The sequence below is a fragment of the Condylura cristata genome, unplaced genomic scaffold, assembly GCF_000260355.1.
Source record: "Condylura cristata isolate star-nosed mole 26May11 unplaced genomic scaffold, ConCri1.0 scaffold00011, whole genome shotgun sequence".
NCBI lineage: Eukaryota > Metazoa > Chordata > Mammalia > Eulipotyphla > Talpidae > Condylura > Condylura cristata.
In genome coordinates this window covers 20098532-20126456 of record NW_004567112.1, presented here as the reverse complement: position 1 = coordinate 20126456, position 27925 = coordinate 20098532, and the positions used below count along the sequence as shown (strand labels likewise).

The 27925-nt window shown below is 43.5% G+C and overlaps 1 protein-coding gene across 1 annotated transcript; it reads left to right on the top strand.

Annotated features, from left to right (window-relative positions):
* The first annotated feature begins 258 nt into the window (after window positions 1-258).
* Window positions 259-27016, top strand: PI4K2A (phosphatidylinositol 4-kinase type 2 alpha). The gene is made up of 9 exons (XM_004680567.2): window positions 259-745; window positions 8340-8540; window positions 12456-12587; window positions 12967-13120; window positions 17433-17494; window positions 19546-19645; window positions 20611-20744; window positions 21218-21277; window positions 24649-27016. The coding sequence occupies exons 1-9, from the start codon at window positions 311-313 to the stop codon at window positions 24808-24810; spliced, it is 1440 nt and encodes a 479-aa protein (XP_004680624.1). The 5' UTR covers window positions 259-310; the 3' UTR covers window positions 24811-27016.
* The last annotated feature ends 909 nt before the right edge of the window (window positions 27017-27925 follow it).

Here is a 27925-nt window from a genome sequence, read left to right as displayed (position 1 = left end):
GGGACTGGGCTGGCTGGAGCAGAGGGCGTGTCTGACCGGAGTTTGGCTCCCGGAGCACGCGCAGTCTTCACAGAAGATGACGGAAGAAAAATGCGGAGGGGCGATTGCGTAGGAGCTGGTTCTGATTGGCTACCGTTCGCGCGCGAGGGGTCGTGCCTACTCGTCGCCAAGTAAACAGGTAAGGTAGAGGCGGGTCAAAGAGGCGCCGCGACGTGATTGGCCAGGCGTGGGTGGGGGCGTCGGGGATTGGTTCCGGCAGCGAGCTCAGCTGTGTGGAGCGCGCCGGGTCCGGGAGCCGGCGGCCTGAGGGATGGACGAGACGAGCCCACTAGTGTCCCCCGAGCGGGCTCAACCCCCGGACTACACCTTCCCGTCCGGCTCGGGTGCGCACTTTCCGCAGGTGCCGGGGGGTGCAATCCGAGTGGCGTCGGCGGCCGGTCCGGTCCCTTCTCCGCCGGGCTCGCCAGGCCACGACCGGGAACGGCAGCCGCTGCTGGATCGGGCCCGGGGCGCGGCGGCCCAGAGCCAGACCCAAACCGTGGCGGCGCAGGCCCAAGCCCTGGCCGCCCAGGCCGCGGCGGCAGCACACGCCGCGCAGGCCCACTGCGAGCGGAACGATTTTCCGGAGGACCCGGAGTTCGAGGTAGTGGTGCGGCAGGCCGAGGTGGCCATCGAGCGCGGCATCTTCCCCGAACGCATCTACCAGGGCTCCAGTGGAAGCTACTTCGTCAAGGACTTTCAGGGGGTGAGAGCGGGCTGTGGGCTTTGGGGAGGTGGGTCTGTCCGGGCAGTTTAGGGCTTCGCACTCCCAGAGGGAGAAGGAGGGCTGTACGGCTGCAAAAGAGGCAAACTTCACCGTGCGGAGCCAGTTGGCAGGATTTTGGGATGTCGTTAAGGGCTGGCCGTGGGGAAGCTCTGCGGAATGAAGAAATAAATCAGAACCCACTTTGTGGGGGAGGAGTGAGCGGAAAATGGAAAGAGGAAATTGACCAGATACAGCGTGGCACACTGTTGTGTGATGGGGCAATCGCAGCCTCTGAGCAGAGAGAGACCGGGGATGCTTTCTAGTAGGTTCCTTTTTCTTCATTTCTCTTTCCTCATCGTTAAACTATAGAAACTACAGATTTGAGCCGTGGGCCTGTTCTCTCGTTTTGGACCGACCTGTTCGGTCTCTATAGCGACCTCTCTTCGTTTGACTGAACTCTTTTTGTCACTGTGCTTTGAGGAGGATGGGTGAGCTGGTGGGGGCTCTGAAGGTTCAGTTCAAGCCTTCTGTGTTGTGGGAGGTGTCCTACGACCGTCCCAGGTCTCTTACTGGCAGACACTGGTGATCAGAGTGGGTGGATTCACCCGTTCATCTGTCTTGGTTATTGCTCACTTCTGGGAAATTGTTCAAATCCTCTCTTAGGGTGCCTGAGTTTGGAATGAGGAATTTTAGAAACATGGGACTGTCAGCTGCTTTTTGTTATCACTTCTCTCTTATGACTGTTAGTAGTTTGCTTTCCAGCTAAAGCATAGCGTTTGCTGACCTTTATTTGGTCCCTTGTCTGTGTGTACTGGAGGATGGGGTGGGATGGAATGGGGCATGGAGTGACCTTTTTCCTCCTGAGAACTGCTAAACAATCTGAGCATTTAGATGAAACCAGAGGTATCATTGGAAGAGCAGTGGGTCAAAAAAAATTCTTCCCTGTCAAAGTTCTCAGACTGTACCAGGTGGTTTATTAGGAAAAAGTATTATTATATTTATTAAAGTAATAGGTGTTAAAGTTCCCTCAAATTTCCCCTGCATCTCTCTTATGTAAACTTTTTAAATGGATGGTGTATTGTTTTGATAGGAATGCTGAGTGATCAGGATGGGCTGTGACTTGTAGCTCTTCATTAGATTCATTCTCCAGATGTCATCGCTGGATTATGAAGAATCAGAGTAATTCTGTCATCAGTTCAGTTAACATAAACTGAGATGAGGAAAGCTTTGAGAATAATACATCTTCCTAAGTTCTTCAAATACAGAAGCAGTAAGTTAAACTGAAAGCTCAAAGGAGAACCATTCACTTCTAGAAGTAAAGAAGGGTAGGTATCCGGAAGTCTAGTTATTGGCAACTTGCTTTCATTTTTTTGTAAGTGAACCAGAATGAGTTCTGATGCGTGAGGGTTTTTACTTTCTTTCATTTTGTGTTTTTTTAAAGCTTGTTGGATGATAGAAAAAGGGACTGAGATTGTCTTTGAGAGGTACAGCAGTAGGAAGAAGGCTTTTGTTTTTCTTTCATGACACTGTTATACCTCTGCGGTAAGTATGTCAGGTCAGCTGAGAAGTGATCTGGTGCTTGACAGGTGGGAGTAATAGGATCTCTCAGTTGTACCTGGCAGGTAAAGTACTACTACCTCAGTGTCTGAGACAGAATGACATATTGTGGATATGTTCTTTGGCGATATGCAGGATCCCAGTCTCTAAAATTCCTGGTCGCTGTCCTTTCTTAGAGGGGAAGTCAAAACACACATGTTCTGACAAAATTCATTAATGTAACTATCCTGCTTCTGTGGAGGAAATGTGATTCAGGTAGACGACCACTTCCTAAATGCTATGCTGGGCTAACCTGACCCACAGACTCTCTGTAGTTCATCTTGTTATATTTGACCCTGCTCCAAATGTGTTTATTTTATTTAACATTTGCTTAGATAGCACTTACTGTATAGTAGTTACTGTTTTTAATGCTTTACAAACAATAACTAAAGCTCTGTAACAACATTCTTGAAGGTAGGTAATATTTCTCTAAATAATTTACCCAGCACCTAATAACTAGTAAGTGGGAGGAAAGATTCAGATGCAGACGTGCTAACTCCTGCGTTTATGCTCCTAACCAGTATGCTCCCCTCCCTCTGAGTTAGTCACTGAATTTCTGATTTCTCTTTTCACCTAGAATATAGACTTGGCTATTTATGACAGAAAATCAAAAATTTTAAATAACAATAACTTGAAGAAAAGCAATGAGTCAATAACTCTTATACGAGAAGTCTACTGTTCAGAGCAGATGTGGGATTTCATTTTATGAGTGCTGCAGACTCCTTCCATCCAGCTGATTAGCTGTTCTTACCAGGACTCCTAGGTGGTTACTCAGGAAGTGGGGTACAGGCCAGAGGCTCAGGGGCGGTGAGAGGCTTCACCAGAGACAGAGTGGGGAGCAGAACAGGCAGATCGACGAAGTACACTGCTGAGGGGAGCAGCGGGCGGGTCAGGAGAGGTCTGCCGCGCCATGTGGTCACCTCCGGGGCAGGCGGGAATCGAACTCATGCAGAAGTGGCTTTAGCTTCTCAGTGCAGTGCTTTAACCCGCTGCGCCACCAGGGAGGGCCTCAGTCAAGTTTTAAGAACCTCTCCCTTTAATACATTTCCAAAAAGTTGTGCCAGATTGTTCTTATATTTAATTGTTTAGAACATCACTGCAACAATGACTCAGAATTAGTGTTTATCTTGTGCAGCTAAAGCTCAGGGGTCTGTGTCCAAAGAAGAGGCAACAAGGATTGGGAGAACCAGCAGTTCTTGCAGCAGCTGCTTTTGCAGATAGAGTTTAAAAGGTTCTTGTAAATATTAGCCCTGATTCTACTTCCCAGCTAGGGTGGTTTCTCCCTCAGGGCAAACATATGGTGGGTACCAGGAACAGTAAGACGGAAAATGCCAGATCAGAAATCTTGGTAGAGAATACTCATATTACCCTCCTCACTTACATCCTGTGCTTCAGGTCTCATGCCTACTCATCTACAACAGACTTTTGAGCATTTTCTCTGTTATGGGGCTAGTACTCACAGACAGATGTTGGTACTGCTGGGAGTCACAGACTAGCATGTGGTTCACTAGTTTATTAGGAGGATTAAAATGAGATCTCACACATGAAAGCCCTGGCATAATTCTAGTGCTTAGCAGGAGCTCAGCATGTTTTGTTTTGAGGTTTCATGCTTACTAACCTCAGGATTAGACTTTCTTGCTTATATCGCACTGAATAAGGTAAAAGCAGTATAATTTTGGGAAGATGCTTTCATGACCATTGGGAATAGTAATTCAATTATCAATAGTAATTGATATTTACTCCAAAATTTTAGTCACACACACATTTTCTAGGAAGTTGGCCTTCATCAGTAATTATCAGCCATTTTAAAAATTGAGTTTTACACAAACATAATATGGTATTTTTTCCCCCCATTTTTCAAGTGTAAAGCTGTAATACTGCACATGCATCATTTTTTTTATTAAAGATTTGTTTATTTATGTATACAAGAACTGGGGTACAGGTCAGAGGTGTGGAGGTGGGGGTAAGAGGATTCACCAGAGACAGAGTGGGATAACTGACAGGCAGATTGAGTGAGATACGCTGCTGAGGAGAGCAGTGGGTGAGACAGGAGAGGTCTGCTGTGTCATGTGGGTCAGCTCCCTGGCTGGGATTGAATTCATGCTGCAGATAGCTTCATAGTGCTGCAGCTTAACTCCTTATGCCACCAGGGAGGTCCTGAACATACTTCTTCTAACTATGTGTGCCCCCTAAGAAATTCTGATGTCCTTGTACTTGGTTGAGAACCACACTGATAACTGTCACCAAATAAAGAATTTCAAGCAGTAATTTTTTAAAGCTAAAATGTTAAGGAGGAGTTATGTTTGCAAATCATCCATAATTGCATTTTGTGAGATTTAAAGCATCATTTATTGTCTGTTATAGGGAGCCAAGCAGGCCATTCATTTAAGGCTGAGGCAGGTTGGGTCAATGGCAGTGAATGGGAAAATAACTCTAGACTACTTGTCTTTTATAACATTCAATTTGGATTCTGTCTTCTTCTTTCAGGGTCTCATATTTGGAGTAGATCATCCCTGTTTTCTGTAAGATTTTAACATAAAAGACTTCCTTTCTTCCAACCTCTGATTCAGAATACAACAGTTGTCAGAAATAGTTCAGGGGCCTGAAGCAGTTCCTTTGGAATCCATAGATCAAAAATTTTTTTTAAAGATGTATTTATTGTATATAAAAGAGTTGGGGTGCAGGCCAGAGGTGTGGGGGGGAGTGAGTGAGAGGGTGCATCAGAGACAGAGTAGGAAACAGAGCAGGCAGATGTACTGAAGTACACTGCTGAGAAGAGCAGCGGGTGAGACAGGAATGGTCTGCTGTGACATGTGGGTTACCTACTTCCCTGACTGGGGGTTGAAATCATGCTGCAGTGACTGCTGATAGCTTCAAAGTGCTGTGCTTAACCCCTTGTGCCACCAGGGAGGCCCCCAAAATTATTTTCATACTAATTTAAAGACTGTTTTCCTTTTTCACTATAATTACCTAATGGGTGTACAGGGAAGATTTCCAGAGGCTGCAGGATATGTGATATCAAAATTGGTTGAATACTAATGAAGTTCTATGCTATTAACCCAAACACTGGAGATTTGCAAAAATGTAAAACAATGTCATTCTTCTCACAAAAAATTGTTTTTAAAAAACTACTTTCCATAACAACGTATCTCTTAGGTTAACATGTAATGGATTTATTTTTATTATTAATGGTTTTAACATTTCAATTTTAATTTCTGATAGAGCAAATATATATTTTCCCCACGTAAACAAAGGTGTTTGGGCTCCTTATTAATTTTTAAAAGTTTAAAGATATGTTGAGACCCAAAAGTTTGAGAGCTGTCCGCTCCATGTATATCAAACTTAAAAAAAGAACAAACTTGTTTTGTTAAGGTATTTCTGTATATATTTCACTGTGCAACATGAATTATGTGCTTGACTGTCCTGGATTTTCACATGGCACAATATTGCCTTCCTTGGGGCTGCTGGATAGATACCCAAAACCCCTTGGGTATCCAAAGGGTACTCCTTAGGCTCCAGGTTCCAGTGAATGACCTTTTGCTTCCTCGTGCAATTCTGTTTTTATTTCCAATTTCTTGCTGCTTCTTAAGCTTTCTGTACCTTACCCTTTTCATTAAAAGAGTAAGTGAATGTTAAGGAGAAGTGTTTTGAAAATACTGGCATTAAACCGAAGCTTTCTTCTAAATGCAATGAACGTATATTAAAAAAGAGAATGGTAAGAAAAAATAGGCAGTAGTTATTTTCTTTCGCAACCAAAGTGGTCAGAGTCTTTCTAATCCGAATGGTTTTAAGTTTGATTTCCCTAAGGACAGTGTTCGTTGTTCAGTAACACAGTGGATAATGTAAAATGAACATACAGCTTTGGAAATTAGTCCAGGGATTTACTTACATATCTAGCTAGCAACTCCTCAGAGCGCTCACACAAACTTGGTGCTGAGCAAGTGTTAACAGAACCAAATAGGACTGAGTCCTACACTCAGCCCTGAAAAGCACTTGTCTCTTTTCTGTCTGAATGTCTTTCTATTCCTCCATTCTCCCCACCCTATCATTCCCTCATTTGCTCAGTCCAGCACTATTATTTATGAAACCCTTGTTAATACTGAGATGCTTTTAGAGTTGGTGAAATGCATTCTGCTTATCCTCATGGTGAGAGGGAATTGAAAGTTTGAGTTCAGACTATACATGATGCTTGGCTGCTATATTGGCCTACAGTTTCTGCTTTCTTTAAGTGGAGTATTTAAGTCTGTCCTGATATTTTTCAGTCCCTGCTCATATTAGGAATATCTTAGTTTCCCTTTCTTTCCCTTTCTTAGTTTCCCTTTCTTTCCCTTTCTTAGTTTCCCTTTCTTTCCCTTTCTTTTTCCCTTTCCCCAGTTTGCTGCACTCCATTTTGTGCCGCAGTTGAACTTTTGGGCTCTAGAATGTGTGTCAGGTTGTCCTGTGGTTCCACTGCTGAGATTCTAGGGTTTACCATGGACTCCTCAATGGTTCTTGGGAATATGGGATGCCCCACATATGGCCAGCCCCTCACTACTGCTGCTGTGTGGTTCAGAGCTGACACAGAGAAGCAGAGATAGAGAGGAGGGTTGCTACTTAGGTCTCTTACTAGCCACTGTGGATAAAAATGTAATTCTGAAGAGTTTTGATATGAATATATGCATTTAACTTTTGGGGGGGTAAATAAGTCTGCTGTGTTTAAGAATATATTGATTCTTTTGGAGGGAGGAGGAACATTTTGTATTTCTCTTACCATCTGACATCCTTGCAAGGCTTCTTGAAGGAACTGACCCCAAATTGATTAGTAATTGTTGGAGATATGGATCAAGCCAATTCCTAATGTGAGTACTTAATGCAGGCAGATGGATGCATATTTTATGCTGTGACCTGCCATTCAGGAAGTGACACCCATGGGAGAATGTCTTATGACCCAGACTAGCTTAATTTGGCTGTGGGATGAAGGGAGAGGGAGAGTCATATGATATGAAGATGAATCACCTGAGTATATACTATATTTTCTTTGAAATTATCAGTTTGGGGACAGGAGGGAATGAGGGCCTACTGGCCTGGGGAAGAGACCTTCAGGAGGGAGAGCCGTAGTTCCTGAGCTGCAGCAGCACCCGGTATTTCCAAACACCTTTGAGGATTCAGTTACCATCTACTAGGGAGGTTGGATTTTAATGTTTGTGGCAACTCCTCTCTTAATCTGTTGCCTATCACAATTATTTAAAAGAACTCCATTCTAACCAGCTAGCAGATTCCTTTACCTGCTATGATTTTTCTCTTCTGTTGCTTTGTTCTTTTGCCATACCTAAACTTTTTATTTTAAGGTGTTATTAATATTCAGGAGGTGGGATAGTAAAATTGATAGAGGAAATCAACTGTTAATGAAGGCATTTTCTTACCCTCATTCCTTAATATCTAATTTGCCTCTGTTGATTATTTTTTGAGACTACATAGTTGATGCAGAGTCATAGTGTGTTTGTATGTACCTGGGAAGTTGGGGTTTAGTGGTGTTCAATTTCTGTTGTACCGTATATAGCAAGCTCGGAACCTTCTTTGGCTATAGCCCTTTCTAAATAGTGGTTTCCTTCCTCGCACATGTGAGTGGGAGTCTTCCCCTTACAAGCTGGGGAGAGGGCTGTTTCTGACCGGAAGTTGGGGCTATCTGCCTTTGCCCTCTCTCTTTTTGTACATGTGTGTTTTAAATGGCCACATTGTTCTGTTGCTGCCTGCAGAAGTGGCCTGTGTGAGGTGGTGGCATGCTGGGCTCAGGGCATGTGTGGCTTGTGAGGAGAGGATGACCATTGGGATGGAAGGAAGGGTTTTCTCTGGAGGCCAGCCTAAGGGCTTCTGGAAGTAGGTAGACTTTAGAAGGAGTCATGGTGCTTTCACCTTCTCATTTCTTTCTAGATTCTTATTGATTAATTAAACTAGCTATGAGTTAGTTTGATCAACTTGCCCTTAACATCCTCTTTTTTTTTTCTTTTTCATTTTATAGAAGATTATTGCTGTCTTCAAACCCAAGAATGAAGAGCCTTATGGACAACTAAATCCTAAATGGACCAAGTGGCTGCAAAAGCTGTGCTGTCCCTGCTGCTTTGGCCGTGACTGCCTTGTTCTGAACCAGGGCTATCTTTCAGAGGCAGGGGCCAGCCTGGTCGATCAAAAACTGGAACTCAACATTGTACCCCGTACAAAGGTCAGTGACCTGTCTCCAGGGAACTTTTTCCTGGAGTCAAAGCTCTGCTACACGTTAGTGAGATGACTAAGTCCAGTGAGGGCTCATTATACCCTAAGTAGGGCTTCTTATCCTTTTGGGAGAGGTGGTAGATTTTGGCTCATGATGTGATCAGATGAAAGGGATCTTGAGAAGGAAGCACTGAAATTTTTGCATACAATTTTTAGAAGTTTGGTGATTCTTGGTGCATATTTATGGGTTCCCTAGATAACCTTAAGCTGGTTCAGAACTTGTCTACTTTTGTGGTTCACCCCCTGAGATTTAGTTCCTAGATTTAGTAGCCATTTAGTTCCTTTCTAGGATGGGCTAGCTGATAATCTCTGAGTACTTGTGCATGGTCTGACAAGGAGAACTCTAGATGGGCTGACAGTTAGAACGAAGTTTTGACCTAAACCTCTTTAGTGAACTGACTTGGACTTTTCCTCAGCCATCCTTATGCTGTGCGTTCTGGAACTTGTCTAACTATCCTTAGTCCTCTCTGAGTGATCAAAACTATAGATCTTGGGCCTCCCTGGTGGTGCAGGGGTTAAAGTCTCAGCACTTTTTTTGCCATCAACTGTGGCACACACATGGCATAGCAGACCTCTCATGTCTTGTCCACCACTCCTCTCAGCAGTGTATTTCAGTAGATTCTCCTATTCTGTCTTTGGTGAATCCTCTCACACCCTGCACCTCTGGCGTATACCCCAGTTCTTATATGCATAAATAAACCAAAATAAATCTTAAAAAAAAAACAAAAAGCAATAGATTTTGTTTCCAGAAAAACACATTTATTAGCAGTTATTATTTTATATATAACTATACATATAATTTTCAGGGGGATGACTCACAGACAAGTTGAAGTCCATCCATTTACTCCCTAAAGACCATGCCTCTAGATTGAAAGTCCCTGCTTGAGGTTTTCTTTGTGAAGGCTTAAGTAGCAGATTCTATGGACAAAGAGATTGATAGCAGGTAGGAACTTCCCTTTAAACTTTTATTTATTTTTTTAAGGTTTATTTATGCATACAGAACTGGGGTACAGGCCAGAGGTGCAGGGATGTGGGGGGTGAGAGGGTTCACCAGAGACATCGTGGGGAGCAGAACAGACAGAATGACAAAATACACTGCTGAGGGGGAGCAGTGGGCAAGATGGGAGAGGTCTGCTGCGCCATGTGAGTCAGTTCCCTGGCGGGGATCGAACTGGCACTGAAGCAGCTGTGGCTAGCTTTGTAGTGCTGCACTTTAGCCCACAGCACCACCACCAGGGAGGACCCCCTTCAAACTTTTTTTCTTTTTCTATTTTACCAGGATATGTTAGGAGAAAATGTGACTATGGTGAATATTTAACTGTGTCTCCTCCTTTGCCATCAAACTCCAAACAGTAAGCCAGCTAGTTTGTAAGTTTCTGGACCATTTCTTAAAATTTCCTTCTCTCATTCTAGCAAAGCACTATACTTAGAGTAAACATTCAGTAAATACCAGCTGAATCAGTAAATGAATATCAAGCCACGAGAAACAATACTAGAGAGCCTAAACTTCAGGTCTGTGGAGAGAATATTTGTGGTTTCAGGCTTGTAGCTCCCATTTGTCATGTGTTTCACTGCCTAACCTTGTGCAATTCATTCTTTTCCTTTGTGCCTTGAGTTTTCGCTCTGCATCTAGTCACACAGCGCACTTTGACCATCTTGTATGATAATTAATGCTCTTGACACATCCTACCTAACCTGAAATTCTCCTACTAGATCCCTCCTAGACTGTAAGAACTCTTACAGTGCTCCTTGCTCATCACTGTAATTTCATTTCTTTAATAGGTAAATAGCAGACTGCCCTGGGCTTGTGCCTGCCTTCTCTGCTTCTGGAATGCAGTGCCCAAGAATTAGAGGGCTTGAGTCAATTTTAGCTTTGCAGGTTTTTAGTGGGTCACCCTGGGGCACTTAACACCCCCTCATCTGTTCTGTTTTTTTTTTTTACTACTCAGTTTCCACCCCTCAGTTTCCTCTCTATAAAAATAGGGATATAGATAGCTCCTACTTTATAGGGTGGTTCTTAAGATTATGTAATATATTCCATGTAAACCATGCGTTGCACAGTGTAAATACTCCACACATATTAGCTTGGGGTATTTTTGTGACTAATCAGTAATATTACTTTCCCCCACCGCCCAATCCTTTTCTTTCCCATCTCTGGTCTTTCTCTTTCCCTGTTAAAGAATTTTAATGGGGCCAGAAAATCTTTTGCATCAAGAAGTCAGCAAGAGCTAAAACACTAGTTACAAGAGACTGAGATGAGAGAGAACTTTGCAAGCTTTACATACAGCTGCTGGAGAATAGTAAGAGAAAGTCTCTTCCTTTTTGGCCTCTCCATCCCTGTGACAGGATTCTATCCAGTCTATCAGAGGATCACTATGGAAACGGCTCATATTGTATGGGACTTCAAGTAGTAGGGCACTGATTTTCCCTGGCTAGTTGTTTCTGCTCTGTTTTGTGAGGCTTCAGGTTTTGATAGCTTCACTAGTCATAGAAAAAAGTGATTTTAGGCATGATCAAAAGTAAATCTGATGGGGTGTGAGTAAAAGGGTTATTTATGGCTTGACAAAACTGGGGTTTTCACCGTGGAAACCGGCAAGGTGATCTTTGGAGAACCTTTTTTCCCTCTTTATTCTTATGCATGTGTTTCCTGATTTTCAAGGCAGGGAGTGCCAACCTATAGCACCTTACACATCCATTTTAGGTACTCTGCTCACATTGGATGGACCAAGGGATGGAGGGATGGAGGGATGAGAGGGAGGGAATTCTTTTGCTCCAATATCTCTCTCTCCATTCTCTTGTATTTTGATGTGTAGTTTTTTGTAATAGATTTTGCAAACTTGAATGTAACTTAGCCATTCATTCACTTAATAAATATGTAGTGATCATGTGCCAGGCACTGCGTGAGGTACTGAGGATGCTAATGAATAAGATGTTATCTTATTCCCCAAATTTCATTAGTCTTAAGAGAGAAATTAATATATGAATGGATACTCACAAGACAGTGTGGTAGATGTGATAATAGGACTACATGTGGATGATGATTATAATGATGTCATCACAATTTGACAATCAAATGTAATACTGATGGCCCATTAAAAAATGTTTTTTTCTTTTTTTTCAAATAGGCCATGCATACATCTGATTTTTTACCACTCAGTTTTTTTTTCCTTTGAGGCAGGTGTATTACTAGTTTCTTGTATAATATTACAGATATAACTAAGTATATAATATTACAGATATAACTAAGTATATTTATAGAAATCCACTAACAATTAAGATCAATTTTTTTTCAGTGTAAATAATTGCATGTAGTACAAATCCAAAAGAAAATAAGAGAGTATAGAGTATGTTAACAATTTTTTTTCCAAAAGAGAAAGCAGGCATTGGTTGGGCCATCTTTTAATCCAGGGTTGCTATACTAGTCGGGCTAGTTCATGCTAGCTGCTGTTTACAGCCCCTGTGGTTTAGTATAGTCGGAATCAGTTTCCTGCTTACATAATAGACCTAGACTAATTAGGCAGCTCTCCTGCTGTCTGTGTAGTGACAGGGGGTCTAGGATCCTTCGTGATGCGATTCAGAGCCTTCATTTTCAGCTGTACAGATTAGGGAATGTAAACTAAGCGTCATGGGAGATTTTAGGGATAAGGCCTCGAAGTGAGGTACATATATTATTTTGTCAAATTCCTCTTGTCCAAAGTAATGTGTACTCTATCTTAGCTTCTGTCAAAGCCACGAGATGTTTTCTTTCCATGTGCCCTGGAAGGGGGACAGTGTTGGTAAGCATCTGGCTATTCTCTGCATAGTGGTAGAATGTAGTTCCATGAACTTGACACTAACCTAGGTATTGCTTCTCTTTCCACTGTAGGTGGTATACCTGGCCAGTGAGACCTTCAACTACAGTGCCATTGACAGAGTGAAGTCCAGGGGCAAGCGGCTTGCATTAGAGAAAGTGCCAAAAGTTGGGCAGCGGTTTAACCGCATCGGGCTGCCACCAAAGGTATAGCCTGCACTTCCCTGGCTTATCAAAGGGGACTTATAGTGGTATATCGGTGGAAGGATCTGCCGACCTGCCTAGATGCTCCTGGCCTCCTCAGTTCTGTCAGTGTTCTACAGTTTGGAGAATAATTCCCCAGAGAGTAGAGACCTTCACTTTATCACTTTTCCCCTCGGGACTATTTAAGTAGGTCTCTTGGGTTTTGTTGTGCTGTCACCTTTTTTCTCCTATACTTGCAAGGTGATGAGGAAAAGTGAAGGCCTTTACAACTTTCTCCTTCATTGATGAGCTCCACTGTCCCTTAATGGATACCTGGCTTAATCCTGGGGTCTTTGGACTTAGCCTGTAGGGAAATACCTTGATTCCTTCTTCTTGGTTGCAGGTTGGTTCATTTCAGATCTTTGTTGAAGGCTACAAAGATGCAGACTACTGGCTACGGCGTTTTGAAGCAGAGCCTCTTCCCGAGAACACTAACCGGCAGCTACTGCTGCAGTTTGAGCGCTTAGTGGTGCTGGATTACATCATCCGCAACACTGGTGAGCTTCTGTATGGCCCTGTCCCCATGCCAGACTGTGGTGAGGCACTTAACACTGGAGGCCTGATGACTTACAGGCTTTAGTAGCAAAGTGCTTTGCCAGTATGAGTTTGTTTTGTCTAAGTGTACGCACATTCAGGGAGAGTCTCTGAATACTTTTCCAAGACAGGTTATGTCTAGGAACATACATGCAGTTATCAGAAGTAGCGAGGCCTGGAACCAGTACTTACATTTCATTCATACTCTCTTCTGGTCCCTGGCAAAAGCCACTAGGTGCATCCACAGCAACATAAAAAGGACTCTAATCCTTGATCCCTAGTCATTGTTATAACAGCAAGACCTCTCAGAGGACTTTTTTTGTCTTTTAAGAATCTCATATAAGTGAACTCATACAGGATTTGTCATTCTGTGACAGCTTATTTCACTTAGTAAAATGTACTCCTTTGATTCATGTTGTGCATATGTCAGAATACCTTTCCTTTTTACTGCTACAAAAAAATACATTATATATGTTTCTGTTGCATTTTGCTTATTCATTCTTCTGTCAAGACATTTGAGTTGCTTTTACTTTTCAGTTACTGATAATGCAGTAATGAACGTGGGTATACAGATGTGTCTTTGGGATGCTGCTTTCAGTTCTTCTAAGTATTTTGAGCATGTAGCTTTTGGAGTATTCCAGAAGTGGAATTGCTGGACTGTATGATAATTCTATGTTTAATTTTTGAAGAACCACCGTACTTTCCCCCCACAGGATTACACTGTTATCAATTACTATCAGCAGTGCACAGGAATTCCAATTTCTCCCCACACTTGACACTGTTTATTTCCTGTTTTGTTTTTTTTTTTTTCACAGCTGATCGGTGTGAGGTGGTATCTCTTCCCTTTGGTTTGGATTTCCCTATTGACTACTGATTGGAACATATTTTTGTGTACTATTAACCCTATGTCTTCTTTGCCATCTTCAAATCAGATTATATGATTTATTATAGAAATTCTTTACATATTCTAATCCATTATCAGGTACATAATTTGCAAGTGCTTCCTCCCAATATGTGGTTTGTCTATTCTTTGTTAATTTTAAAATTTTCATGATTGCGGGCCCTCCCTGATGGCACAGCAGGTTAGGACACAGCACTACAAGCTAGCTGAAGCAGCTTCAGTGCAAGTTCAATCCCTGGCCCTGGAGGTGACCCACATGGCACAGCAGACCTCTCCTGTCTCGCCCACTGCTCCCCTCAGCAGTGTATTTTGTCGATCTGCCTGTTCTGCTCCCCACTCTGTCTCTGGTGAATCCTCTCACCACCCCTGCACCTCTGGCCTGTACCCCAGTTTTATATGTAGAAATAAATAAATGCATCTTTTTTTTTTTTTAAGATTTATTTACTTATGCATACAGAGCTGGGGTACAGGCCAGAGGTTCAGGGGCAGTGAGAGGATTTATCAGAGACAGAGTCGGGAGCAGAACAGGCCGACTGATGAAGTACACTGCTGAGGGGAGCAGTGGGCGGGTCAGGAGAGTCTTCTGCGCCATGTGGATCACCTCTGGGGCAGGCTGGGATCGAACTCATGCTGAAGTGGCTTTGGCTTTTTAATGCTATGCTTTAACCCGCTGCACCACCAGGGAGGGCCCCACAATAAGTACATCTTTTTTTTTTTTTATAAAGATTTATTTGTGCATACAGAACTGGGGTACAGGCCAGAGGCTCAGGAGCGGTGAGAGGCTTCACCAGAGACAGAGTGGGGAGCAGAACAGGCAGATCAACGAAGTACACTGCTGAGGGGAGCAGCGGGCGGGTCAGGAGAGGTCTGCCGTGCCATGTGGTCGCCTCCGGGGCAGGCGGGAATCGAACTCATGCGGAAGTGGCTTTAGCTTCTCAGTGCTGTGCTTTAACCCGCTGCGCCACCAGGGAGGGCCATAAGTACATCTTTTTAAAAAATTTTTTTCATGATTGCTTCTTGGCCTTTTGGCTAAGATCAAGTGTAAATTTTTCATGAAGTTCATTTCATCTGTTTTCTCTTGTCGATGCCTTTAAGAGTTATATGTAAGAAATCGTTGCCAAATCCAATGTCACACAGCTTTTATTCTTTGTTTTCTTGTATAAATTTTATAATTTTTGTCCTTAGATTTAGGTTGAGTCTATTTTAAGTTAACTTTTATACATGATGCTAGCTAAGGGTCCACCTTTATTTTTCTGTATGTGGATATTCCATTTTCTTAGCCCTCATTTGTTGAAAAGACTGACTTTTCCCCACTGAGTAACCTTGCCACCCTTGTCAGAAATCATTTGATCCATATATACAAAGGTTTATTTCAAGACTTTCTTCCCAATTCTGTAGGTCTGTAAATCTCTTTTTGCCAGGACTATGCTATTTTGATTACTTCAGCTTGTTAGTAAGGCTAGTTTTATGGTAAGTTTCAAACTTTTGGAGGAAGTGTGAGTCTTCCAAGTTGGTTCATTTTCTGGATTGTTTTACTGTTTGGCGTCCCTTGAGATTTTTTTTTAAGATTTATTTATTTATGCACACAACGACTACTGGGGTATAGGCTAGATAGAAGTGCATGGGGTGAGAGGGTTCAACAGAGACAGAATGGGGAGCAGAACAGGCAAATCTACTGAAATACACTGTTGGGGGAGCAGTGTGTGGGTCAGGAGAAGTCTGCTGTGCCATGTGGGTCAGCTCCCTACTGGGATCGAATGCAGCAGTGGATATAGATAACTTCATAGTGCTGCACTTTAACCAACTGAGCCACCAGGAAGGGCCCCCTGGAGAATTTATATGAATTTAGGATGATTTTTTCCATTTTTGCAAAAAACAATCAAGGAGGGGGCCTCCCTGGTGGTACAGGGATTAAAGTCTCAATGTTATCAAGCTATCAGCAGCCACTGTGGCTTGATCCCCAGCCAGGGGCTGACCCACATGGCACAGCAGACCTCTCCTGTCTCACCCACTGCTCCTCTCAGCAGTGTATTTCAGTAGATCTGCCTATATTCTGTCTGTGTTCAGTCTCTGGTGAATCTTCTCACACCCCATACCTCTGGCCTACACTTTAGTTCTTGTATGTGTAAATAAATAAAACTTTTTTTTTTTTTAAAGATTTATTTATTCATACAGAACTGGGGTACAGGCCAGAGATGCGGAGGGTGAGAGGATTCACCAGAGACAGAGAGGGGAGCAGAACAGGCAGATCTACGAAGTACACCGCTGAGGAGAGTGGCGGGCGGGTCAGGATTCACCAGAGACAGAGAGGGGAGCAGAACAGGCAGATCTACGAACTACATCACTGAGGGGAGTGGCGGGCGGGTCAGGAGAGGTCTGCCGAGCCATCAGGAGAGGTCTGCTGAGCCATGTGGATCTCCTCTGGGGCAGGCGGGGATGGAACTCATGCGGAAGTGGCTTAAGCTTCTTAGTGCAGTGCTTTAACCCTCTGCGCCACCAGGGAGGGCCCTAAAATAAACCTTTTTAAAAAGATCATTGGCATTAAATCTGTAGATTGTATTGAGTAGTATTAACATGTTAACAATATTAAGTCATTTTTTTCTATAAACATATCTTTTCATTTATTATGTCTTCTTTAATTTTTTTTTTTTTTTTGGCAGTGCTTAGAGCTTTCATTGCAAACTCTTCACCCCCTTGGTTAAATTGATTCCTAAGTGTTCTTTTTGATGCTATTGAAAATGGAGTTGCCTTCTTAATTTCCTTTTGGGTTATTCACTGTTAGTAAATAACAATGCAGCTGACTTTTGTGTGTTGACATTTTATCCTTACACTTAGCTGAGTATTTGTCCAACAGTTTTTTGTGTGTGAATCTGTAAGGTTTTCTTTTATTGGGGGGGGGCAGGTTTCTATATTTTGCAACTCTACATTTCTTTTTTGGGGGAAGAGATGTCTACATTCTGCAAACAGATGATTTTACCTCTTCCTTTTCAATTTACCTCCCCCCTTTTTTTTCTTGCATAATTGCTCTAGTTTTCTAGTACTGTTGAATAAAAGTGGTGAAAGTGGGCTTTCAGGACTAGGTCTTAGAGGAAAATTGTTTAGTCTTTCTACGGGTTTTTGATTTTTATTATGGTGAGGTTGTTTCTTTCTACTCCTAGTTTATTAGGTGTTTTTATCAAAAAAAATATTTCATCATGTTTTTTCTGCATCAAGATGATGATGTGTTTTTTCCCTTCATTCTTTTACTGTGTTTGGTAACATTGATGAGATGGTCCAAGTGTTACATTGCATAAATGGACTAATTAAAATAGCTAGTCCACCATTACTGAAAGTGAAAGCCAGTTTTTCTACTAACTTTATATTTCTGTTGACAGATCGGGGCAACGACAACTGGCTGATCAAATACGACTGTCCCATGGATAGTTCTAGCTCTCGGGTAAGAGGTTGATCTATGTCTTGAAGAAGATGATGAGGTAGTGTATATGCATAATAAGGAAATACACATCATAGAGATTTAGGTCATGTAAGTTCAGAAAAATCAGGATAGCACTTGTGTTAAAAATGATAGGTTAATATTTGATAGAGTTCTTCTCACTCTTTTTATTTAAGGAATATCCTACTAAAGGATGTTAGCAGGGATAAGTTGAAGAAAAGTTCAAATAAGTTTGGGACATATCACATACCTTATTCCTTTCTTGGAGAGTCCCAGTGCATGGCATGGTAAATACACAGAGAGTCTGTCTGCGTGCTGCCTGGTGATTTCTAAACTTTCCTGACCATGGAACATTTTCCTTATAACAGATCATAATACCATAGAATCTGCAATTTTCTTTTTTCATTTTCCTTTTTTTTTTTTAAGAAAAGATTTATTTATGCATATGGGAACTGGGGTACAGGCCAGAGGTGTGGGGTTGGTGGTGAGAGGATTCACCAGACACAGAATGGGGAGCAAAACAGGCAGATAAACTGAAATATACTGCTGAGGGGAGCAGCAGAAAGGTTTAGGAGAGGTCTGCTGTGCCATATGGGTCACCTCCCTGGCTGGGGATCAAACATGGGCTGCAGTGGCTGTGGAGAGCTTCATAGTGCTGTGCTTTAATCCGCTGCACCCAGTTCCTGCAACTTTCTTTATTCACTCATTGCTTTCACACTCCACACTCTTCTTTCCTGCTCAGGCTGCATATTTTTTAAAAATTGCAGGAAGTTGGACCCCCCTGTGGCACAGGAGTTAAGTCTCAACACTATGAAACTACTGCTTTTTGAGTTCAATCCCCAGCCAGGGAACTGACCCACATGTGCAGCAGGCCTCTCCTGTCTTGCCCACTGCTTCCTTCAGCAGTGTTCTTAACAGTTACACTTATTCTGCTCCCTACTCTGTCTCTGAATCCTCTCATCACCCCACACTTCTGGCCTATACCTCTGGTTCTTGTATGCATAAGTAAATAAAAATAAACCAAAAAAAAAAAAAAATAGGACGTCTACCAGGAGAAGGAGAATAAGGTTTGTTTTCATTCTTCATGGTGTTTTTTTCTTCTAGCTGTATTGAGATATAAGTGACATATAACATTCAAAATCTGCTGGAAGGTCCTCCTCCTCTCCCACCTGCCTCTCTCCTCCTCTCCCAGTGTTATTATTTGATAGACTGTTATAAAAATGTCTTACTACATTAAAGTTAGTTAATACATGTTCATAGTGTTTTTAATTTCTTAACTTTCTTCTCTAATAGTGGTTCTCAAACTTCATACATCAGAATCCCTGAAGTGTTTATTAAATGTAGTAGTATCGATCCCCATTAGGTTGATAACACTCGGGCATCCCAGTGGATACTGGTACAGGTGTCCTTGACCCATGTCCCCTGTTGCTGATGGCACAGTGAGCCTTAAGTGTGAAGCCAAGGAGACAGTCACGAGAATGTCTTACATGGGCTCTCCCAGGAAGCCTGCCCCACTGTGTCTGTACTCAGCTCTGCCCTTCTCCTTTTCCGGTATCATTCAAGCAGGGGAACAGGCTCCTTTGTGTAAGAGCAGCCAACTGTTATCTCCCATGGCACTCTTATCTCCCTGGAATATGTGGTCACCATTAGTGAAGTGGCATCCGATTCAAAGGTCACACAAAAGAACCTTGACCAATTGATATTGATTTTCTTTTCATATTCTGAAGATTCTTATTATTGTCTTTACCTGGGAGGAATGACTTATAGTTATTTTTGTTATCATCTTTCTTATTGTCATTTTTCATTGGGACTGGGCCAGCTCCTAGGGAAGTATACCTTTTCTAAAATAGTTTCAAGAGACTGAGAGCTCTGAACAGGCCAGGTTAAGGGTGCTATGAATATATAATATTCAGGTTACAGTATGGAAACTAGGTCAGAGAAGAGTAGTTGAATAAGTATTGGTGCCTGCGGAGGTTGAGACCAGATGCTTTGACTACTTTAAAGAGCCTGAGGCAGGTGGGACCCTAAGTATTTAGTCTTTGCTTGCTCCTCAGGACGCAGACTGGGTGGTGGTGAAGGAGCCTGTTATCAAAGTTGCTGCCATAGACAATGGGCTGGCTTTCCCCCTGAAGCATCCTGACTCCTGGAGGGCATGTAAGTCTCAAGAGCACTGTTGTCTGGCTCTTTTGCTCAGTTTAAGTTTTCTCATCTGTGCAGTGGACATAATAATATCTCAATCATAGTATTGTTCCAGAAATTAATGAAATAATGTGGCTTGTGCACTTAGCACGTGCCTGGCTTTGCAACTGCCCCATAATAGAAGCTGTCATTGTTTTGTTACCTTACATTATTCTCATTGGGAGCATAGACTTGGGTTTTCTCCATGTTGCAGTTTTCTTATTCTTAATGAGGGCTTTATTTAATTTATTCTATTTGTGTTTCTAAATACAAGAACTGTCAGTGTTCTATTTTCCTCTGTGACATCCCAGAAGCCAGGCCCCGCCCCATTATGCAGAAAAACTCTTGGGAATCTGAAGAGATAAGTACTAGCCTGTTTTTTCAAAGGAACATCTGAATGTCTCATTGGCAAGCAGATAACTAGATAGGCGATATTTTGGATGGCCATGAAGAGTTTAGGAAAGAGCACATGCCCTGGGATTAACTACACCTGAGCTTGAGTCCTGATTCCTTCATGTACTATGTAACATTTAGGGTTAACTGCTCTTATAAATTTTCTTCCCTGTTGTATATCAAGGAAGAAGGATTCTACCTTTTGCAGTATCTGATAGGTCAAGAAACATTTTTTTTTAAGATTCATTTATTTATTTATGCATACAGAACTGGGGTACAGACCAGAAGTGCAGGGGCAGTGAGAGGATTCAACAGAGACAGAGTGGGGAGCAGAATAGGCAGATCAATGAAGTACACTGCTGAGGGGAGCAGCGGGCAGGTGAGAAAGGGTCTGCTACGCCATGTGGATCTCCTCCAGGGCAGGGATTGAACTCATGCTGAAGTGGCTTTAGCTTCTTAGTGCTGTGCTTTAACCTGCTGCGCCACCACGGTGGGCCCCAAGGGACATTTTTAACACCATATTTCCTTTTGGACTTTACTCTTTTCAGACCCTTTTTACTGGGCCTGGTTACCCCAGGCAAAAGTACCATTCTCTCAGGAGATCAAAGATCTGATTCTTCCAAAGATATCGGACCCTAACTTCATCAAGGATTTAGAGGAGGACCTATATGAACTCTTCAAGGTTAGTGCTGGAAACTTCAACCTTATCACCAAATAGAAGGGGGAATTCATAATGTTTTTTCTAATTGGTCCTGATAAAAGCCAAGAAAGAATGGCTAACACTCTTCTGATTTGTGTTAGAAGTACAAGATACATGTAGACAACAAGGCCTGGTTGGGATTGGTTTGAGAAATATTGGCAGCTGTGATGAATCACACTGGTGTGTGACTTCAGTGACTCTGAAAAGTTCTCATTTTCAAATGGAGCATGGAGCCTAGAGTTCTTTATAGTGTTAATAACAAGACTTGGCACAAGATTATATACTTGTTCTTCATAACTGCATCTGTGAAAGAGGAAGTTCTTGGGGTGGTAGTTAACTTCAAGTTTTAAAAGCCTCTTGTAGGTTTTCTTTATTAAAAAGTTTCTAATTGAAAGAGAAAAATGTGTCCTTCTGAGTGGCTTATGCAAGGTCTGTCTCCTGCCTTTCTTTTGCAGAAAGATCCTGGTTTTGACAGGGGTCAGTTTCACAAGCAGATTGCTGTCATGCGGGGACAGGTAAGCCTGGGACATGCAGTGTTACCCTGGGGTTCCTAGGGGGGGTGTGTTCAGTAAACATGTAAGACTTCCATTTACACTGTTTAGTCTCTGTGTATGTTTGTGACGCCACCCTAACACACGGGGAGACCAGCTAGTCGCCCATGGTACCCCTGGTGTAGCACTTACTACGTGCTCAGTTATGAGCCAACTACTCGATGGTGCTTGGGGAAGTCAAGCCTGTGGTCCCTGTCCTCACGTTCCTCCGGGCAGGAGCAGCGTGGAGGTTAACGGCTTAGGCACGGGAGTCACACTGCCTCACCACTACAAGCCTGTGGCCTTGGACAAAGAGCCTTTTAATTTCTTGCTTATGACATGGAGCTTTCATAATACTTTTCAGAGTTGACTAGTGAACTAGTGAGATAATACACGTCAAGTTTTTAGTAAAAAATGGTACAGTGAAAGCATGTAGATAATAAATATGGGTATAATTTTTGCTTTTAACAAGTCATATTTCTTTTTTTCCCACTTTACCTTCAAAGAGAGCTAAGGAAACCCACCAGGGTATCATTGATTGTCCAAAGCATAGTAAAAAATATGTTTGTAAGATTGTTTAAAACTCTACAGGGCACCGATAGTGTGCTTACAGCTTTAAAATTCTTAATTAGAGCTGGGCTGGCCTATCAGCTAAGAATATGGCTGTGGTTAGGGCATCTGGGTCTGAGTAGTGGCTCTGCCGGTTACTGGCGCTGTGGTCTTAGACTTGTTACTTACTCTCTCCTTCCCTTAGCTTCTCCATTGCAATATGTTATTAATAAAAGCACCTTTATCAAGTTTTATAATGAGAACAAAGATTTAAGACAATTGGAGTAGTGCTTGGTGTATTGAAGTACTCAAAATGTGTTAACTACTTTTGATTGTGTTTTTATGTACAGAAAAGTCAGCTTCTCAGATCTTTAAAGGACAAGAAGGTCTTCCTCCATCATAATTATACATTTACTTCCTACCAGTTAGCTAGAAACTTGGTGAAAGCAACTCTGGGCTTACTGAGCCTATTTTTCCCTGGAAATGATAGATAGAGGTGTCTTTTTTAAAGATTTATTTATACATACAAGAACTGGGGTACAGGCCAGCAGTTTGGGGGCGAGAGAATCCACCAGAGACAGAGTGAGGAGCAGAACAGACAGATTGACCGTAGTATACTGCTGAGGGGAGCAGCAGGTGAGACAGGAGAGGTCTGCTGCACCATGTGGGTTGGCTCCCTGGCTGGGGATTGAACCCATGCCGCAGTGGCAGTGGATAGCTTCACAGTGCTGAGACTTTAACCCCTTGCGCCACCAGGCAGAGGTTTTATGAACTGAATATCAGGTCTTCCAATGTTTCCCAAATAAGGTAAGGGCCCAGTTAGGCTGGCAGAATTTTGGGAAACCTTAAAATGAACTCTGCTATTACAGAATTCAGCATAAAGGTGCAAACTTCTCAAGTTTATGTAGATGGTACCTCTGCCCCTATTGTACTGTCCTCTCTGATCCCCTCCCAACTTGGCCTCTTGCCAGCATCATAGCAACCTTCCTCCCATTATACTCAGTGAGGGCCATTATCTGAAGCAACAAAGATTGAAGGGGGAGTGGACTGGAAGAGTGTAATTTTATCTTTGTCTCATTTTGTGTTCTTCATATCCTTTGAGAGCCTTTGGCATCTTAAACCCAGAGTGCTTCCATCCAGGTTCTGCAAGTTTCCATGAGTGCCCAGCTCCACCCAGCATGTAGGTGGCTACTGTGTGGGTCGCTTTCTTATTTTCTTACCACTCACAATAAAGCAATAGAAGTCTCTGCCATATAGAAACCCTGTAGACTACTGTGAAGGAAGTAGCCTTCTACTTCTGTGAGCCATAATTAACAGAGGGAACTGTATGTGGACCCTGAGAGTAAGGCGAAGAGTGAAGGGCCCCCCGAGAGTTAGAGTTGGGTGATGGGTGTAGACATTCACCATAAAAGCTTCTAACCATGTTAGATAGAGAAAACAAGGTTTGAGGGAAAACTTATGTAAAACAACATTTTCAAAGGTGGTGTTTAAGATGGGCGGTCTGTACAGCCCACTCCAGTTCCATTTGAACTGTCTTACAGCCCTCTGCCCTGGTCTTGTGCTCCCAGCTCCTTAAAGCAGTATAGGATGCTGTCAGTTACCAAAACAATTAGGTAGGAGAGTTCCAATGTTAATTCATTAGTTTAAATAAGTGTAAATTGCAAAAATTATGAGGAGCTGGGTAAATACAGGAGCTCTCTGTACTATATAACTTTTCTGTAAATGTAAAATTACTCCAAATTAAGTTTTATTAAAAAAAAGTGATTAAGAAGAGACAGCATTTGAGGGAGAATCCAATTCAGATGTTTTGACTTTTTTAAACACATGGTGTGGGAAAGTCAGCAAGAAAGGATAAGCAACAACAAGCCTCCCTGAGGTACAGGGGTTAAGGCACAGTACTCTGAAGCTATCAGCCCCTGTAACACAAGTTTGATCCCTGGCCCACAGGGAGCTGACCCACAGGGTACAGCAAACCTCTCCTGTCTTGCCTACTGCTCCCCCCAGCAGCATATTTCAGTCAGTGCACCTATTTTGTTCCCTACTCTGTCTCTGGTGAGTCCTCTCACCCCACACCTCTGGCCTGTACCCCAGTTATTATATGCATAAATTTAAAAAATCTTAAAAAAAAAAACAACAAAAAAGATCACCTCTAATTCCTTGACCCAGAGATAATCACTGCTGACTTCTAGACTTTTTTGGCAGATGGGTAGGTAGGAAGATAAAATTTTAGAAACTCTAGGTGGGTCACATTGTAATACTGATTCCTTATCTCCTTTTCTGATGACACTGATCAGCTTTCCACATCAATGAAATACAATTTTTACTTGTTAATTTCATATCTCTTAAGTTATTAAATGGATCCATATTCTTAGGCATTTATATATAACTTCCACTGTTATAAACAGTACTGACTCTACTAGTTGAAACTAAATGTTTTGGGCATATTTGTGATTGTTGCCTTAGTCCTTAAAAATAGAATTGCTGAGTCAAGTGGTCTGTCTGAATGACTGCCCCACAGCCATGTCTACACATGCTCTCCAGCTCCGAGTCATCATCATTGTCATCTGTCTTTTCTAACCGGAAGTGCAAAATGTAGAGGAGGTTTTTGTTTTAATTTGTATTTTTTAAATACCTAGAGAGGTTTTCATTTTCTATTTACTGCCCATTTATAGTCTTTAGTCAATTGTACAGCTTTCTGTGGCTGTGTTTTTATTCACTTACGGGCGCATCTGTCTGCTGGTTTCCTTTCAGAGGCAGACTTCGGTGCTCAGGCCTTTCCCTTACTGATCTCGTTTTTCCCACTGCAGATCCTAAACCTGTCCCAGGCCCTGAAAGACAACAAGAGTCCCCTGCACCTCGTCCAGATGCCACCCGTGATTGTTGAGACGGCCCGTTCCCACCAGCGGTCTGCTAGCGAGTCCTACACACAGAGCTTTCAGAGTCGGAAGCCCTTCTTTTCGTGGTGGTAGCCTGAGAGGCAGACAAAGGCTTATTGTCTGAGACTTGGGCTGGGAGGAAGCCTGGGGAGTGGATTGCAGGAAAAGCCCAAGAAGCTGGTAGAGAGCAGTGCCCTTAAGAGCCCTCCCTCTCTGCTCGCAACCTCCCTCAGGGCTTCTCCAAGCACTGGGAGAAGCACAATCAGAGGGATAGTCGCTTGGGCCCCTCTGAGTGCTGGGGAGGCTGGCACTCCAGGCAAGTTGTCCAGATGCCTGGGAGGAGCATCTCCCTTCTAGCATCTCCTGAGGGCAGGATGGGAAATTCCCTTCCCTCCCTGTCACCCTGCTCTGTTGCAATTCCTCATTATATTCTGCATCAGAAAAAAAAATAATATAACAAAAAGAAATTTAAACACTAGTTGCAAAGCCCGGGCAGAATCCCTGAATCTCTCATATCAGAAACCTCTAACCCAGACTTATATTCGCATGGACCTTATATTCAGGTGCCTCACTGTCCTTCACTCCCATGGACCAATGCAGCTGGCTGACTCAAAAGACAACTGGTGATGTGAAGTCCTGGGACAAAGCCACGCCTTTCCTTTGGTTTTTACCAAGTCTCTTCCCCTTCTTCCACCAGTGCAATAGTGAAAGCCTCCAAACACAATTCTCATGGTGGGGGTGTTCTAGGCCTCCCAGCAGTTCTGCATATAATTGGGTAGATTGGCTCTGCTCTCTGTTCTGTTAGGGAACCAGCCTCCCTAGTCCAGGCCTGTAGCTTGCCTGTCCATTCATGCAAAGGCAGGAGGGAGGAAACTGAGGCCCCAGCTTGCAAAAGTGATTCTGTGGCCTAAGTGTATGCTAGGAGTATAGTTCTAAGGTTCGTGTATCCCGGCCTTGTTTCTGTGGTCCTACACAGAAGTGATATGCTCTCTCCTTCCTCTCATTTGTTCCTGTTATTTTAGTTATCTTTCCTCACCTCTTGACTTAAGGGGTCAGTGCTGGGTTCTGAAGTGGGTCTTGCCAAGAGTTCTAGGGTGGGTCTCAACTCTTTAAAAAGAGAACAATATCTTAGATCCTTGGACTTGTTTTTATCCTACCACTGCTACTTGGTGGAAGTAAGAGGACTTATATTCTGCTTCCTAACTGGTGGCTTCCTTATGCTCCCTGACTTCTTGGTCCAGGCTAATTTTCCAAGGCATCTTGAGCAAGGCATCAGGAGAGACCTTCAAACTGTCCCCTGTTGCCTGTCCAGCTCAGTGTGCATCTTCCTGCCCCCCATCTCTTTTCCTCAGTTGTCCCCCTTGCCAGGTGTCCGAGCCCCTTCTACACCAAAGCAAAAAGCGGCCTCAGGAGGGGGTAGAGAAGATGCTCTTTGAGGATGAGCAGCTGGACACTGAGTTTCTGGCAGTGTGCGACTGGTCAATCAGCCTTGGAAAGAGACTATCTTGAAGGTTTGAAAAACAACCAAAGAAAGGGAGTGAGCACCATGGCCTTGTGCCTCTGCTTGCCCAGTGTTGCCATCCAGGAGTAGAGTGGAGACGTGCAGCCTTCTTGTCAGCTGTGCCAGGTTGGTCCCCTTCTCTTCCAGCAACTGTCCTGGGCTTTCCCTGCTGACAGGAAGCGTCTGGGAGCTGGATGCACATGGACAAAGGCCTTGTCTGCCTGCCCTGACAATCCTATTCAGCCAATGGGGACTCTCCCCTGGGGGCTCGGGCTGGAGACTGCCTAGCCCGACTGTAAGGGGGCTCCTGGAGGGAGAGGGCACCGCAGGCAGGTGTTTAGCTCTCCATAGACATTACCACCGAGGTGTGGATAAAGCTCCCCACCTGAGTGTCAGGGAGTCCTGAGGGGCCTGGTGCAACCCTGAGCCAAGCTGATCTGCACATTGTCCTCTCCGGACCAGCTCTGTGACGGGGAGGAAATTGGATCCTGTGTTAGAGGGAGCTGGCCCCAGGCCTGGCAGGTGGGAGTGCGGGGCATCTTTCCCTGGCCCTTCTCCATTCTCCGTGAAGCCTGTGCTCAGGTTGCCTTGAATGTGGAGAGAACCAGGGGCAGGTTCCGGGGTAGGCTTCTGGGTGGCACTTGGGCTGGCCTGGCCCTCTGCCAGCCATTGGCCCTGCCCCCCATGTCAGGGAGAAGAGGTGTGGCTCAGAGTGCTGCTGCCTTGATACTGTTCTAATGCACTGTAGAAACTGTATTTAAGTCAATGCAAATGTATGAATAACAAGTCCAGTTCTGACCTTTGTTGTCTCGTTTTCTTTGGTGGGAGGAACACAAGATAGAATGCACAGGACAGAGAACCCTGTGTAGGACTCCCTACACAGGCTACTCCCCTGCAGCAGAAGAAGATACAGGTTCTGCAAATCAAGCATGTTGTCCAAAACCTGACCTGAATCTACACTGATAGGAAACTATTTGTAATCATCATGTATCCCTCAGTTTGAATATTTGTTGCAGAAATACTCATCTGTTATGAAATAGTCACCTCATTAGGATTATATTTGCACTTACTATCTCTTCAAAGCCAAAATAATTGAGTTCCAAGGATTTGATAGGATATCTCACTCCAAGGATTTGATAGGAATGCAGACCGACTTCTTTACTGGACCACGAGAGGGCAGCCCTGCTCTGTGTTTGTCACTGCCCCTTAGAGCACTGTGGGCCACAACTCTAATCAGATAATAGGGTGGGGTAGAGGGGCTGAAGGCCAAAGATCTTTAGGTTATCCGAAAGCTCAGATAACAGGAAACTCCAGAATGGCCTATCCACCTGCTGGCCCACCTCAGCATGGGTAGCCCAGAGGGATAAAGAAGTAGCTGAGAAGTTGGCACCAACTTCTTTTGTTGCGGATTCGTCCACCCAGGGACCCAGTGCCCAGTATACAGGCCTCCCTTCTAGAGCTGGCCAGGAGTCAAGAATCCTCTCCTGGGATCAGGAGTCAAGAATCCTCTCCTGCTTACAGAGAAGCCCTGACCTCAGTTCCCAACCTAACAGCTTTTTGGAAAAGGCTGTACACAGGCGCTAGGCATATGGGGCATGAAAGCCAGCCTTATTTTTTCCTTCCTGGGAACACCCCTTCCCTGCAATGAATTATCCCCATCTCAATCTCCCCTCTCCCACCGCCCCCACCCCCAAACACAACCTCTTA

Bases quoted from the DNA above. Each gene is read 5' to 3' on its own strand.
- PI4K2A (XM_004680567.2), top strand. From the start codon at position 311: ATGGACGAGACGAGCCCACTAGTGTCCCCCGAGCGGGCTCAACCCCCG. The intron at 746-8,339 runs GTGAGAGCGGGC...TTCATTTTATAG, and splicing joins TCGTCAAGGACTTTCAGGGG to AAGATTATTGCTGTCTTCAA. The intron at 8,541-12,455 runs GTCAGTGACCTG...TTTCCACTGTAG, and splicing joins ACATTGTACCCCGTACAAAG to GTGGTATACCTGGCCAGTGA.